The 14,066-nt window shown below is 44.9% G+C and overlaps 1 protein-coding gene across 1 annotated transcript in view; it reads left to right on the forward strand.

Moving 5' to 3' along the window:
• Positions 1-11,319: 11,319 nt before the first annotated feature.
• Positions 11,320-14,066, forward strand: part of NID2 (nidogen 2) — a 92,673-nt gene continuing 89,926 nt past the window's right edge. Inside the window, exons 1-2 of the mRNA XM_086321510.1 lie at positions 11,320-11,650; positions 12,303-12,611. Of these exons, the coding sequence (XP_086177636.1) occupies positions 11,429-11,650; positions 12,303-12,611 (531 nt within the window). The 5' untranslated portion in view covers positions 11,320-11,428. The remainder of the gene's footprint in view (positions 11,651-12,302; positions 12,612-14,066) is intronic.

Here is a 14,066-nt window from a genome sequence, read left to right on the forward strand (position 1 = left end):
AATAATGTACAGTCTTTCTGCAAGAGCCATCTTTTTTTTTTTTACTGGCCATACAAGGTTATTCCATTCAGTAGATGTAGTAATTAATACTCCAGCCTCTAATAGGTCTTGTGTAGTTTTAGTAATTTCAGTCTGTCCCTCCAGAATTTGATATTGTTTTAGCTGAATTAATTTGGTAGCAGCCAGTAGTTTTAGGGGGCATGATTAACTTTCTCACAATTACAGGAGATGCCAGTTGTGAAGCATGTACTCCAAATTGATATCTTCCTGCTTCTAGATTTAAAGTCATGCCTGCCACGATGTCAAATTCAATTATATATTCTGGAATAGGAACAGTCATTACTGAATAAGTTCTTCGAGGTAATTGCCCTATTTTGAAATCAGTTTTGGTTTGTACAGCTTTTGTCTGTTTACCTCCAAGGCCTGTCATTATTATTTTTTTGTCTTTTAAAATTCTTGAGATTCCCATAGACTAAAGAGGCTTCCACCCTGGTATCAAATAATGCCCTAAAAGTAATTGGTGAGTCATTTTTCAAAAAAATTGTTACTTTAAAATGAGGCCATCTATCTTTCCTAGCCGAAGAATTTACTGGAGCTTGTCCCACAAGTCATTGTTTGTTTTAAATTTTCCCCATATCTATCCAGGGATAAATGGGGTTGGGGAACAAATCTGATTACTTAGACTCATCTTTACCATTACTGTCATTAAATGGATTATTTCTCTGGGTCCCCCTTTTCCTTCCTCTTGTTCCTTACCCTTAACAGTTTTCTGGGAAGTCTTTCTTATATCTAATCCATTCTTACAGTACATTTCCCATAATTCTTTAGTTGTTACTCCATCAATTTTCTCTCTAGGAACTCTCTCTTTAATGTGAGCCATAAACGTGTCCTTTCTAGATACTCTGTTATTGCTTTTATTTTTTTTCTCTGTCCTCCTATTTTTCTAAATTCCATTCTCCTAAGTCACTGAGTTGCTGGACTTTATCAATTACTTAATTAATGGGAGTGCCCATCTTATTTAAAATAGGGTTTAAATGGCATGATTGTAGCTTGGAGGGGTCATTTTAAAGATCTTCTTTCTCATTTGTACTGTTAAAGGCATTTGTGACATCTCATTCGTGTGCTCTGCAAAGATGGCACTTTTCATAGCCTTTTTCTTCAGTCTCTGAATACAATCCTTTAATGCATACCAAGGGCGATCACTCCCAGGCCAGGTGGATTTTAAAGGCTATTTCTTAATGCACCCACCCTTCAACCACCACTTCTAGTAGAATTGAGTCTCCAGGACTTTGACTTTTATTTCTAAAAACTTGTTGCACAAAAGAATCATTGCTGATAGTGCCAAATTTATTTGTGTCTTCCCCATCTATGAGGATTCCTGCTGCCCCAGTGTCGTATACACACACTGTCTGAGAAGTAAGGGGCTCTTCAGCCCTCTGCTTAGAATGTCGTTAATTTCATACTGGGTATTTTCCTCAAGGGTATCCTTCTTTATGACATTCTCTTGGGCATCAGTTTCCATTCTCCACACTATGCCGACTCAGCATAAAAGTTAGGGGGTTTGATTTCTCCTTGGCTTGCATAGAGCTAGGTTGTGCTCTTGAGCTTGCATCATCCTCTGCCTCTGAATTCGAACTATCATCCCAGATATCCATATCCCAAGCATCAGGGTCCCAGTCTACCCCGATTTAGCTATCGCTGGATGAACTACCTTCTTATTAACCTTACTGTGCTGCTTTCGATGTTTAGCTTGTGCAACCTTTACAGCGGCTTCTTCTGCTATCGACTGCCAAGTGGAGACTTAGTCACCTAAAATATAATTTTGACATTGTAACATGGACAATCATCCCTGCAAATCACATAATTATTTCTTTAGTTTTGACTTCTCTTCAACCAGTTTTAATTTGGCTTCATGTACCTGACGATATGCAGAGAGGAGGATCCAGCCTCTCAGACCCAACATGGTACATTTTTGTCCTTTCTCAATTGGCACGAGCTGCAAACATTCAATAATTTCAAAAGGTTCAGCCCACTTTAATTTGGGGTCCCAATTCTCACACAATCCAGTGGATGTGCCCCCTATAGCAACTAACAAGCAGTAAGGCAGATCTTCCCATCTAGGAATAAAAACCTCATCAATCTTAACCTCTTTCTTCTTAACAAGTTGCGTTTTGTTTTACAAATCCTGCTCATAGCACCAACTTCTGTTTTGCCAAAAGTATTACTTTAATTTTAGATTTCAAGGATTCATTAACAAAAGAAACCACTCATTACTCACAAATGAATAATTTCAATTTTTTATAGATTTTTTGACTTAATTTCAATATACAATGAACAAAAGAGAAGAAATAGAAACAATAGAGAGAAGTAGCAGTGTATACATCATCAAATTGGGCCGGCCTACATCCAGACTTGCCAAGAAAATGCACTGGTCATAGCAAACACCTTCTTCCAACAACTCAAGAGAAGACTCTACACATGGACATCACCAGATGGTCAACACCGAAATCAGATTGATTATATTCTTTGCAGCCAAAGATGGAGAAATTCTATACAGTCAACAAAAACAAGACCAGGAGTGACTGTGGCTCAGATCATGAACTCCTAATTGCCAAATTCAGACTTAAATTGAAGAAAGTAGGGAAAACCACTAGACCATTCAGGTATGACCTAAATCAAATCCCTTATGATTATACAATGGAAGTGAGAAATAGAGTTAAGGGCCTAGATCTGATAGATAGAGTGCCTGATGAACTATGGAATGAGGTTCGTGACATTGTACAGGAGACAGGAATCAAGACCATCCCAATGGAAAAGAAATGCAAAAAAGCAAAATGGCTGTCTGAGGAGGCCTTGCAAATAGCTGTGAAAAGAAGAGAAGCAAAAAGCAAAGGAGAAAAGGAAAGATATAAGCATCTGAATGCAGAGTTCCAAAGAATACCGAGGAGAGATAAGAAAGCCTTCCTCAGCGATCAATGCAAAGAAATAGAGGAAAACAACAGAATGGGAAAGACTAGAGATCTCTTCAAGAAAATTAGAGATACCAAGGGAATGTTTTATGCAAAGATGGGCTCGATAAAGGACAGAAATGGTATGGACCTAACAGAAGCACAAGATATTAAGAAGAGGAGGCAAGAATACACAGAAGAACTGTACAAAAAAGATCCTCACGACCAAGATGATCACGACGGTGTGATCACTGACCTAGAGCCGGACATCCTGGAATGCAAAGTCAAGTGGGCCTTAGAAAGCATCACTATGAACAAAACTAGTGGAGGTGATGGAATTCCAGTTGAGCTATTTCAAATCCTGAAAGATGATGCTGTGAAAGTGCTGCACTCAATATGCCAGCAAATTTGGAAAACTCAGCAGTGGCCACAGAACTGGAAAAGGTCAGTTTTCATTCCAATCCCAAAGAAAGGCAGTACCAAAGAATGCTCAAACTACCACACAATTGCACTCATCTCACACGCTAGTAAAGTAATGCTCAAAATTCTCCAAGCCAGGCTTTAGCAATACGTGAACTGTGAACTTCTAGATATTCAAGCTGGTTTTAGAAAAGGCAGAGGAACCAGAGATCAAATTGCCAACATCTGCTGGATCATGGAAAAAGCAATAGAGTTCCAGAAAAACATCTATTTCTGCTTTATTGACTATGCCAAAGCCTTTGATTGTGTGGATCACAATAAACTGTGGAAAATTCTGAAAGAGATGGGAATACCAGACCACCTGACCTGCCTCTTGAGAAACCCATATGCAGGTCAGGAAGCAACAGTTAGAACTGGACATAGAACAACAGACTGGTTCCAAATAGGAAAAGGAGTACGTCAAGGCTGTGTATTGTCGCCCTGCTTATTCAACTTCTATGCAGAGTACATCATGAGAAACGCTGGACAGGAAGAAACACAAGCTGGAATCCAGATTGCCGGGAGAAATATCAATAACCTCAGATATGCAGATGACACCACCCTTGTGGCAGAAAGTGAAGAGGAACTAAAAAGCCTCTTGATGAAGTCAAAGAGGAGAGTGAAAATGTTGGCTTAAAGCTCAACATTCAGAAAACTAAGATCATGGCATCTGGTCTCATCACTTCATGGGAAATAGATGGGGAAACAGTGGAAACAGTGTCAGACTTTATTTTTTGGGGCTCCAAAATCACTGCAGATGGTGACTGCAGCCATGAAATTAAAAGACACTCCTTGGAAGGAAAGTTATGACCAACCTAGATAGCATATTGAAAAGCAGAGACATGACTTTGCCAACAAAGGTCTGTCTAGTCAAGGCTATGGTTTTTCCTGTGATCATGTATGGATATGAGAGTTGGACTGTGAAGAAGGCTGAGCGCCGAAGAATTGATGTTTTTGAACTGTGGTGTTGGAGAAGACTCTTGAGAGTGCCTTGGACTGCAAGGAGATCCAACCAGTCCATTCTGAAGGAGATCAGCCCTGCGTGTTCTTTGGAAGGAATGATGCTAAAGCTGAAACTCCAGTACTTTGGCCACCTCATGTGAAGAGTTGACTCATTGGAAAAGACTCTGATGCTGGGAGGGATTAGGGGTGGGAGGAGAAGGGGATGACAGAGGATGAGATGGCTGGATGGCATCACTGACTCGTTGGACATGAGTGGGTGAACTCCGGGAGTTGGTGATGGACAGGGAGGCCTGGCATGCTGTGATTCATGGGGTTGCGAAGAGTCAGACACGACTGAGTGACTGAACTGAACTGAACTGACTCACTTGACTCAATATGACAATCTTTAGGTCCATCCATATTGCTGGTAATGGCATTATTTCATTCTTTTTAATGGGTGTGTAATAGTCCATTGTGTATATGTACGACATCTTCTTTATCCTTTCCTCTGTTGATGGACGTTTAGGTTGATTTCATGTCTTGGCTACTATAAATGTTGTAGCCACGCGTTCTGGGAAACAAACTCACTCAGAAGGACAATGCAGATAATGGAGTGCAGTTTATTACACCAGCGGGCCCAAGGCAGAGTCTCGTCTTAGCCAAGGACCCTGACCAGTTTTTCTGAAAACCTTATATACCCTAGGTGTACGTGCCCAAACCCACCTCCCCCATTTCCCTGAAACTAGTCTGAACAAAGGAAAAGAAAGCTACAATCAAAGTTAACCCCTGATTCATATACCTTAAGCCTAGGTAGTTAACAGTGGACAATTATCAGTAGGCCTGTGGTCATACCCCAATAAGCATAATAGAATTTATGATTGTATTCGGTTACACAGATAATTAGGGTATTCTCCTAGGCAACAGAGAGTCTAGGTACGAGCCCTGGGGCTCTTCCATCCAGGGAGCCTGGTTTTCCAGTTGGTATGTCGTTTCCATAGATTCTGGGCATATAGTTCAAAGTCCACAGGCTGGCCCAATATGGAGTCCTGCTTTCAAGATGGAGCCTGTTCTGTCTGTTTCCTCCTTCATAAACAATGCTGCAAAGGTGCATGTATGCCTTTGGACCATATTTTTCTCTGGATATATGCCCAGGAGTGGGATTGCAGGGTCATATGGTAGCTCTAGTCTTAGTTTTTTAAGGAACCTCCATATTGTTCTCCTAGTGGCTGTACCAATCTACATTCCCACACACTCTCCAGCCTTTATTGTTTGTGGATTTTTTGGTAATAACCATTCAGGCTAGTGTGAGGTGATACCTCACTGTAGTTTTGATTTGCATTTCTCTAATAGTTAGCAGTGTTGAGCATCTTTTCATGCACCTCTTGGCCATCTATACGTCTTCTTTGGAGAAATGTCTGTTTAGGTCTTCTGCCCACTTGTTGATTGGGTTGTTTGTTTCGATGATGTTAAGTGTCATTTCTGGTATTTCTTTTAAATTTTACAGTGCTGTTTGTTCTACTTTGTGAGTCATGTAACTTCTTCAGTGCTGGGGGGCTGGCCAGGCCCTTGGGCTTAAGAGATTCCAAGACCCACTTCTTTTCTTATCTGAAGTGCTGCCTAACTTGCTGTGCTTACAGGCAGACACAGAATCTGGGGAGCATCTAGGATGGTCAGAAGCAGGTCAGAGGCCTGCTATCCTGTTTCGGAAGCCTGAACAGGACTTCCTCCATTTTAATTTCCCTAACACTTAAATGTGGAACATCCTTGGAACATCCCAAGGATGTTCAGCAGGGAGTTGAATACAAATGCAAAACTCAAGTGAAGATTTAGGGCTTGGGATATATTTGGAGGTCATTTGAAAGTAGAGCATCCCACCTACATTGTAATAACCTTCAAATATAATCCAAGCAGTAGGAAGGTCTCAGTGGTTTTTCTCAGGCCTATGGATGGTTTCAGTCCATCCTGAGTCTGTGGAGACATGCTAATTTGTACAACTCTATTTTCACTACATGCTAGAACACCCAGTCTGGAATTTAATAGAGAGTAAAGTTATGCAAAGAATCACTGTGTGTGACAAGAACCAGAACATCTTCTGCCACGGCCATCTCCAGTATAAACATGTACACACACGAGTCCATTCTATATATAGAACTTGGCTTTGAATACCAAAATCTATTTGCCACACTGTGGAACAAATGTGTTTTCATTCTCTTGATTAAAATAATAGAAAGTATCATCATTCTTGCAGTCTTGGTATTTATAACAAAAATATAACCACTATATGTATATATTTGTGTGTGTGTGTGTGTGTAACTTTGAAGACTTGCCAAGGTCTATTGACAAGGTGTCTGGTACCATCCTTGTCTTGGGATAAAAACTACAGTTGAGAATCTTCTCTCTCAAGCAATTACTTGAAGATCCAATCCAAGAGGACTAAAAGTGTCTAGGGAAGTCTTCTATAACTTTTGGCCAGAAAGGGGCCTCTGCCTCTTTAACTAGTCTGGCAGGTCATGGAAATTCTACTCTGGAGCAGAGGATACAAGAGAAATATTTCTTCAGTATTTACTTTGACCATTGAAATAGCCATGACAGATTTTTTTTTTCCTTTTCCTCCAGGCCCAAAGTGACATTTTAAAGAAGAAACCACTCTTTGGGTGCCATAGAGTCTTTTAAAAATAATATTAGAATAAAAGTTCAAAGGAATATCTGCTTAAGCACAGCTGTCCAAAGCCTCGTATTTCAAAAAGAATTTGGCCACTTTAATGCAAACAGGAGTCAGGACGGCTCATTTCAGCCTCTTGCCTTTGAATCTACGTCTTTTGTGTTCAGGTAACACCAGATTCACACCTAGTGACAGTCTCTCAGTTCAAAGGCATTTTTTGGCCTGTTTTTCTATTAAATGCATGTTACCTTGCAGCATTGGTCCTTTTTTTTTTTTTTTTCATATTCCTGCTTTGTTTTTGCAACTGATTTTGAGATTTATAAGGTGAAGGGTCACATCTTGCACTCCATTATTTCTTGCAGAGCTGTATTTGTCATGGTAAAGTCCCAGAAAATAGTTGTAGAGTGGATGAATGAATGAAAGAATGACAAAAACTGGAGAGCCATGGTAGGTAAGTCACTAGACAGCCTGATGAAGATAATTACAAAACTCAGGTCAGATTAACAGGAAAGGTGGTGTGGGGACACGAATGTTTCATTTGAGCCACAGACATGGATCCTAGCCCTAGGTTGCCTTGCTTGGCTTCACTCCTTCAACAAATACTTCTTTAAACGTCTTCCAACAGGCCAGGCAGGCACTGTAGCAGGCCCTGAATGAGACCAAGTTCCCATTCTCCACGCGTGGTGGTGGTGGGGAGGGGGACATGCAGAGACTAGGGATGACAGAAGATATGATAATGACAAGCACTGAGCATATGGGACAGAGAAGGGTCTTCTGTGTTAGGCTTGTTTCCAAGAAGGCTTCCTGAAGAGAAGGGTTTTGATTCAAGTCTTGAATGATGAGTAGGTTTTAGCTAGATGAGATGAATTGGGGAAAGCATATAAGGATATTCCTAACCATAATATATGTTGCATTTGAGAACTAAAGTCTCACCTGAAAGGATAACCATGGCCAGAGCTGAAGTTAGAGAGGTAGGCCTGAGCAACCTTGCAGAGGGCTTCGTGGCAATGTGATTTAGTACTAAAGAGCAGAGGTTTAGAAATCAGACAAAACTGAGTTCAAATCACGTTCTTGTACTTACTAGCTATGTAGCAGTAACTCTGTGTGTGTGTGTGTGTTAACCACACACAAGAAATTAACCCAGAAATCAAGTCTTGATTTCTTTAGCATGGTGTCTAGCTCTGTGGCTTAACTATTGCTGCATAACAAATTTATCCCAAACCATAACAGCTTTAAAATAACATGATTTTATTAAATTCCCATAGTATCTGTGGGTCCCAAATGTGAATCTTGTTTAGTGAGGGTCCTCTGCTTCAGGGTCTCTTACAAGACTGCAGTCCAGGTGTCAGCCAGAATTAAGGTGCTGTCTCAAGACATTGATGCCTTTGAACTGTGGTGCTGGAGAAGACTCCTGAGAGTCCTTTGGACAGTGAGGAGATCAAGTCAATCCTAAAGGAAATCAACCCTGAATACTCATAGGAAGGACTGATGCTGAAGCTGAAGCTCCAGTATTCTAGTCACCTGATGCGAACAGGTGGCTGTTCCACCTGTTCCAATGAACTTTTCCTCATTGGAAAAGTTCCTGATGCTGGAAAAGATTAAGGGCAGAAGGAGAAGTGGGTGGCAAAGAATGAATGGCTGGATGGCATCACCAATGCAATGGACATGAACTTGGGCAAACTCCAGGAGATGGCGAGGGACAGGGAGGCCTGGCATGTGGCAGTCCATGGGGTTGCAAAGAGTCGGACACGACTGGGCAACTGAACAACAACAACTCAAGACATGACTGGGGAAGGATCTCCTTCCAGGCTCACTTACATGGTTGTTGGCAGAATTCAGTGCTTTGTTGGATGTTGGCCAGAGGCTGCCCCCAGTTCCTTGCCATACTGGCCTTCCCAGCATAATCGCTTGCTTCATCAAAACCAGGGACAAAGAGTCTGCCAGCAAGACAGATTTAGCCTAATATTTGAAATGATTTCTCAACTCTGTTGCCACATTCTTTGGTTTAGAAGTCACTAGTGGGTTCCTGGAGCAGGCAATGGCAACCCACTCCAGTACTCTTGCCTGGAAAATCCCATGGACAGAGGAGCCTGATAGGCTGCAGTCCATGGGGTCCCTAAGAGTCAGGCAGTACTGAACGACTTCACTTTCACTTTTCACTTTCATGCATTGGAGAAGGAAATGGCTCCCCACTCCAGTGTTCTTGCCTGGAGAATCCCAGGGATGGGGGAGCCTGGTGGGCTGCCATCTATGGGGTTGCACAGAGTCGGACATGACTGAAGCGACTTAGCAGCAGCAGCAGCAGCAGCAGCAGCAGCAGCAGCAGGGGGTTCCTTGGTGGCTCAGTGGTAAAGAATCTACCTTCAATGCATGAGACATGGATTCAATACCTGATTTGGGAAGATCCCACACACCACAAGCAACTAAGCCTGTGGGCCACAACAGTTGAGCCTGTGCTCTGGAGTCCAGGAGTTGCAACTCCTGAAGCCCATGTGCCCTAGAGCCCGTGTTCCACAAGAGAAGCCACCACAATGAGCTCACCCACCACAACAAAGAGTAACCCCTGTTCACTGCAACGAGAGAAAAGCCCACGCAGCAAGAAAGACCCAGTGCAACCAAAAATAAGCAAAATAAATAAAATTATATTAAAAAAAAAGAAGTCACTAGGCCAGCCTACACTCCAGGGGAAGAGATTATACAAGGGAGTGAACACTAGGAAATGGGGGTCATTGAGGGCCATCTTAGGGTCTGCCTGACTCACTAACTTATGGCTTATTACCATTTCATAAATGTTAACTATTATTATTCTCAGTTGAGAGATTTGCAAAAGCTACAAAAATCAGTGAAGGATTTCATACCACAGAGTAATTTTAGGTGACCTTGGGCAAGTCAAGTCACCTAACGTCTTTGAGCTATTTCCTCCTCAGTACAATGAAAATAATCTGTCTCCAAAAGAAAGGAGAACATAATATATGCAAACACAAATACATTTTTATAACATCAAATATGTCTTCACAGTTTGAAGAAGCAAAGTACTTTAGGCCAGTTTTCCATTTTGTGTTAATTCTGTGAGTCTCACAGTCTGATCTTTTTAAAGTTTTCAGGGCTTGGCCCTGTGGGCTGGTAAGGATTTGTATAACGGGAATAACACCCACAAAAGGAAATCTGTTTCTTGAGCGTTCCTAAAGGCATTTCCAAGGGTTTGCTTTTCCCTTCTTTTAAAATACCTTTGCTTCCAAAGACCCCAGGGAGATCCCAAGAGAGAAAACAGACTATCTGGGAAATTTCAAGCTCTTGATAATAAAATTGGTAGTAAAATCTCTTCCAGCTACTGGAGCTTCGCTGAGGGTACATTTATGGTAGATGAGGTTCCCTCACACTCTCAGGACCTCTGGTTTGGCGGTTGTGAGGTTTCCAGTTCCGCGGAGAGCTCGGGTTACCACCTCTGTGGCAGCGGTCAAGAGCAGCTTCGATGCCCGACCCAGGGTCTCTCCACCGTGGCGCCTAGCCCGTTTCTGCTTGGTGTCCAAACCGGATGCCTTATTCCACGCCCCAAACAGCCGATCACACACTGTAGCGTTTCATGCCCTTCCCGGTGCGGTTTTCCCCGGGGAAGGTAAACAACGCTCTTGACTCGGACTGGCAGGCATTTCGGCCCGGTGGCCCAGTCCTTCCGGGCGGTCCCGTCCTCCTGGGAGGCAACCTTCGGGAGGGGGGGATGGAATTTAGGAGTCAGTCCCCAGGCTTCACACAAAGCCGCGGTTCTCCGCAACGCGTCTCTGGGTGAAGTGAAGCGGCCGCATGGGAAGCTGTGGCTGCGACAATGCCTTTTGCTTCTCGGCTCGAGAGCCTGACGTCCAGGGCGACAGGCGCCTGGGACCCCAGGGCAGGGCGCAAACCGTAACCCCCACCACCCTCGCCCTGCCAGGCTGGCGGCGCATGCCGCCTCGAGGTCTCCCTTGGCGCCGAGGTCATCTCCTGCAGCGCTGCCGCCTTCGAACCGTGTGGGCCATTTGGTCCACGGGGCGGAACTCGCCAGGATCTCCGGGTAGCCCAGTTAGGAGGGCGGAGATGACCTCCCCTCCCCGCGAGCTCTCGGGGAGGGGAGGCGGAGGAGAAGTAATTCCGATCACCCCTAGCGGGGGCTTTCACCTCTCCAGCCCCAGCCGCTCCTGTGACCGCTGCCTTAGAGAACTTAACGAGAACCAGATGTGGTGGCCGCTGTCGAACTTTCTCAGAGCCGGCGATTGGGTCCGGGCCCAAGTCCGCGGCCAATCAGCGCTTTGGGAGGGCCCAGAGTCCCGCCCCGCCCCGGCACCCGCGGGGATCCAGGTCTGAGGCCCGCTCGGCGCTGCTAGTGGGCTGGCGGGCCGGGCGGGACGCGGTCTGTCGCGCGGCAGCCCAGGGCCGAGCAAGCATGCGAGGGGACCAGGCGGCCGGGTGGCCGGCGCCGCCGCCGTTGCTGCTAATGCTGCTGCTGCTGCTGTCGCGGGCCGCGGCGCTGCACCCAAGCGAGCTCTTCCCCTACGGGCAGTCGCGAGGGGACCAGCTCCTGCAGGAAGGCGACGACGAAAGCTCAGCCGCCGTGAAGCTGACGCTTTCCTTGCGCTTCTATGATGCCCAATTCAGCGACCTCTACGTAAGTTTAGCTTCTTCATAGTGCGGGACTCGGCAGATTTCTAGCAGCTTCTGAACAGGGGTCATTGGTAGTGTGGATTTCACCGGACCCCTGCCTTCCGAGGGGAGGAAATAGTCCGCATCGTCGGCTGTCCCCGAGCGCCCTTGGGGTGGGAGCTGGCTTTTTGCCTTTGCCAAACGCACTGCTTTCCCCTGCTACAGGGGGACAGTTAAGAATTGTTCTCAGCTGCATGAGCGTCCCAGGCAGAAAAGAAGGTGGGATTCCTAAGGCGGCCAGTGCGTGCGGTCTAAAGTTAAGTTCAGCGAGAGGGCCGTGCAAATTTGCAGAACTGGGTGCGCCTTCCTCGAACCCAGAGCTTTTCCCCCAGGGTTGTGCGGGAAGTGAAAAGGTATGTTAAGGAGTTTAGGGCTCCTGGAGCTATTGCACTGCACGTGTGGGATAGGGTGGCAGGGCGGGGGGGGGGGGGGGGGGGAGGGGGACGACGCCGGTTGAAGTTGCACTGGTCGCTCTGAACCAGGAGTCAGGCTTCCAGAGGATGGGAAAGTGGGGAGTTTCATGCCTCGAGGGCTCCCTTCCCTCCTTGCGGTGCCAGGGTAGGCTCTCACGTCCTTGGGCTTCCTGCGGTCACCTTTTTGTCCCCCTCATTCCCCAGGTGGGCACCAACGGCATCATCTCCACCCAGGACTTCCCCAGGGAGACCCAGTATGTGGACGACGATTTCCCCACAGACTTCCCGGCCATCGCCCCCTTCCTGGCCGACATCGATACCAGTGGCGGCAGGGGCCGGGTCCTGTACCGCCAGGACACCTCTCCTGGGGTGCTGGGCCTGGCCGCCAGCTACGTGCGCACAGGCTTCCCGCTCTCCGGCGCGCACTTCACTCCCACCCACGCCTTTCTGGCCACCTGGGAGCAGGTGGGCGCCTACGAAGAAGCCAAGCGTGGGGCCCCGCCTTCGGGAGAGGTAAGCGACCACGGATGCTTGGCCTCTGTGCTTACTGAAAGATGGGCTTGAATTCTGGGTTGGAACCCAGGCTTGAAGTTTCTCCTGAGTCTGGTCTCCTGATGAACCTCATGTAGGGTTTGGTGGCACCGGGGCTGAAGTGGCTTGGTTTTCTCCAGGCTTTCTCTGAGGGTCTGAGAGGTGGTCACTTTTATAAGGAGAACTGCTTAGGAGATGTGAATGCCCCAGTGCAGATGCAGGAGGGAGTTTATGATTTGATTGTTTCATTTTAGAATCACCTCATATATACAAAGAATTATTTCTATGTTCATTGAAGGAAAAACATCAGAAGATGGCAGGCAGTTTTGAAAAGAACAGCCACTCATTTTCCTGCCACTTAAGATATCCACTATTAAACAGTTTTGTGTGCACCTGCCAGAGCTTTTTCCTATCCGTATCTGTATGTGTCTCTGTCTATTAATGATGGATTCACACTCCACATACTGTTTCGTAAATTTTTTTAGTAAGTTGCGAATATATTTCACTGTCAATAAATATTTCTACAACATCGTTAACGTTTGTATATTCCATCCAGTGGATTTCTCACTGTGCTGTGTGGTCAGCAATGTCATTTCCAATTTTTCATCATAAATTTGTGAAGCACTTTTTCTTTTTTAGGCTAAATCTTTATGCCATGTCACCACTTGACTTTCCAGGAAGTGGAATTGATGGGCCAAATTGATGCATTTTATATGAAGTTTTTGATAATTTTTGCCCAACTGTCACTCAGGTACCAGTTCACATGCTCCCTACTTTACAGGAGACTGCCCTTGAGCCATTGTATAGCCTCTACCTGAGATATTGAGAACCTTCTTTGTGCAGGGTATTGGGCTAGGTGGGGGGTTGGAGAAAGATAAAGAAGGTAAGTATGTTGCATGCATTCATTCACTGAGGTATTCCAAATGAATTATCAGATGGGTCATGGTGGTTTGGCAAAAGGTTACTTGCCTCATTCCTGGGATAGGTAAGGGTTCCTACATGAAATTCAACCTGAATCTAAAATGTCGTACTCCAAGGGCTGAAACTCTCAGCTTATCTCTATTTAACTCATCAGTGTGATTTTTAGCTATATAGAGGCAGTACATATCTTCCTTCAGGTTCAGAGAGGTTAAGTAGCTTGCACACTCTCCCTGAATGATTCAAGATAGTGGCCATTCCTACTGTGTTCCCTGAGTGAGAGGAGTATCTTCTAAAGACTCTACTAAGCAAAGAGGATCTAGAGATGTAAAAAACCATTTGAATTGATTTTAGCCAATTTTTTTGAAACATCTAGTTCTGTTTATTGAATAACTTTTTAATGCATAGATTTGACATTTCAGTTATTCAATTCAACAGAGTATATTTAATTCAAACACATATATTGAGCACCTTCTTTGTGCAGGGCATTGGGCTAGATGGAGGGTTGGATAAAGATAA

The sequence above is a fragment of the Bos grunniens genome, chromosome 10 (genome assembly GCF_055505025.1).
Source record: "Bos grunniens cultivar Pamir isolate PY7600 chromosome 10, Bosgru_T2T1.0, whole genome shotgun sequence".
Classification (NCBI taxonomy): Eukaryota; Metazoa; Chordata; class Mammalia; order Artiodactyla; family Bovidae; genus Bos; species Bos grunniens.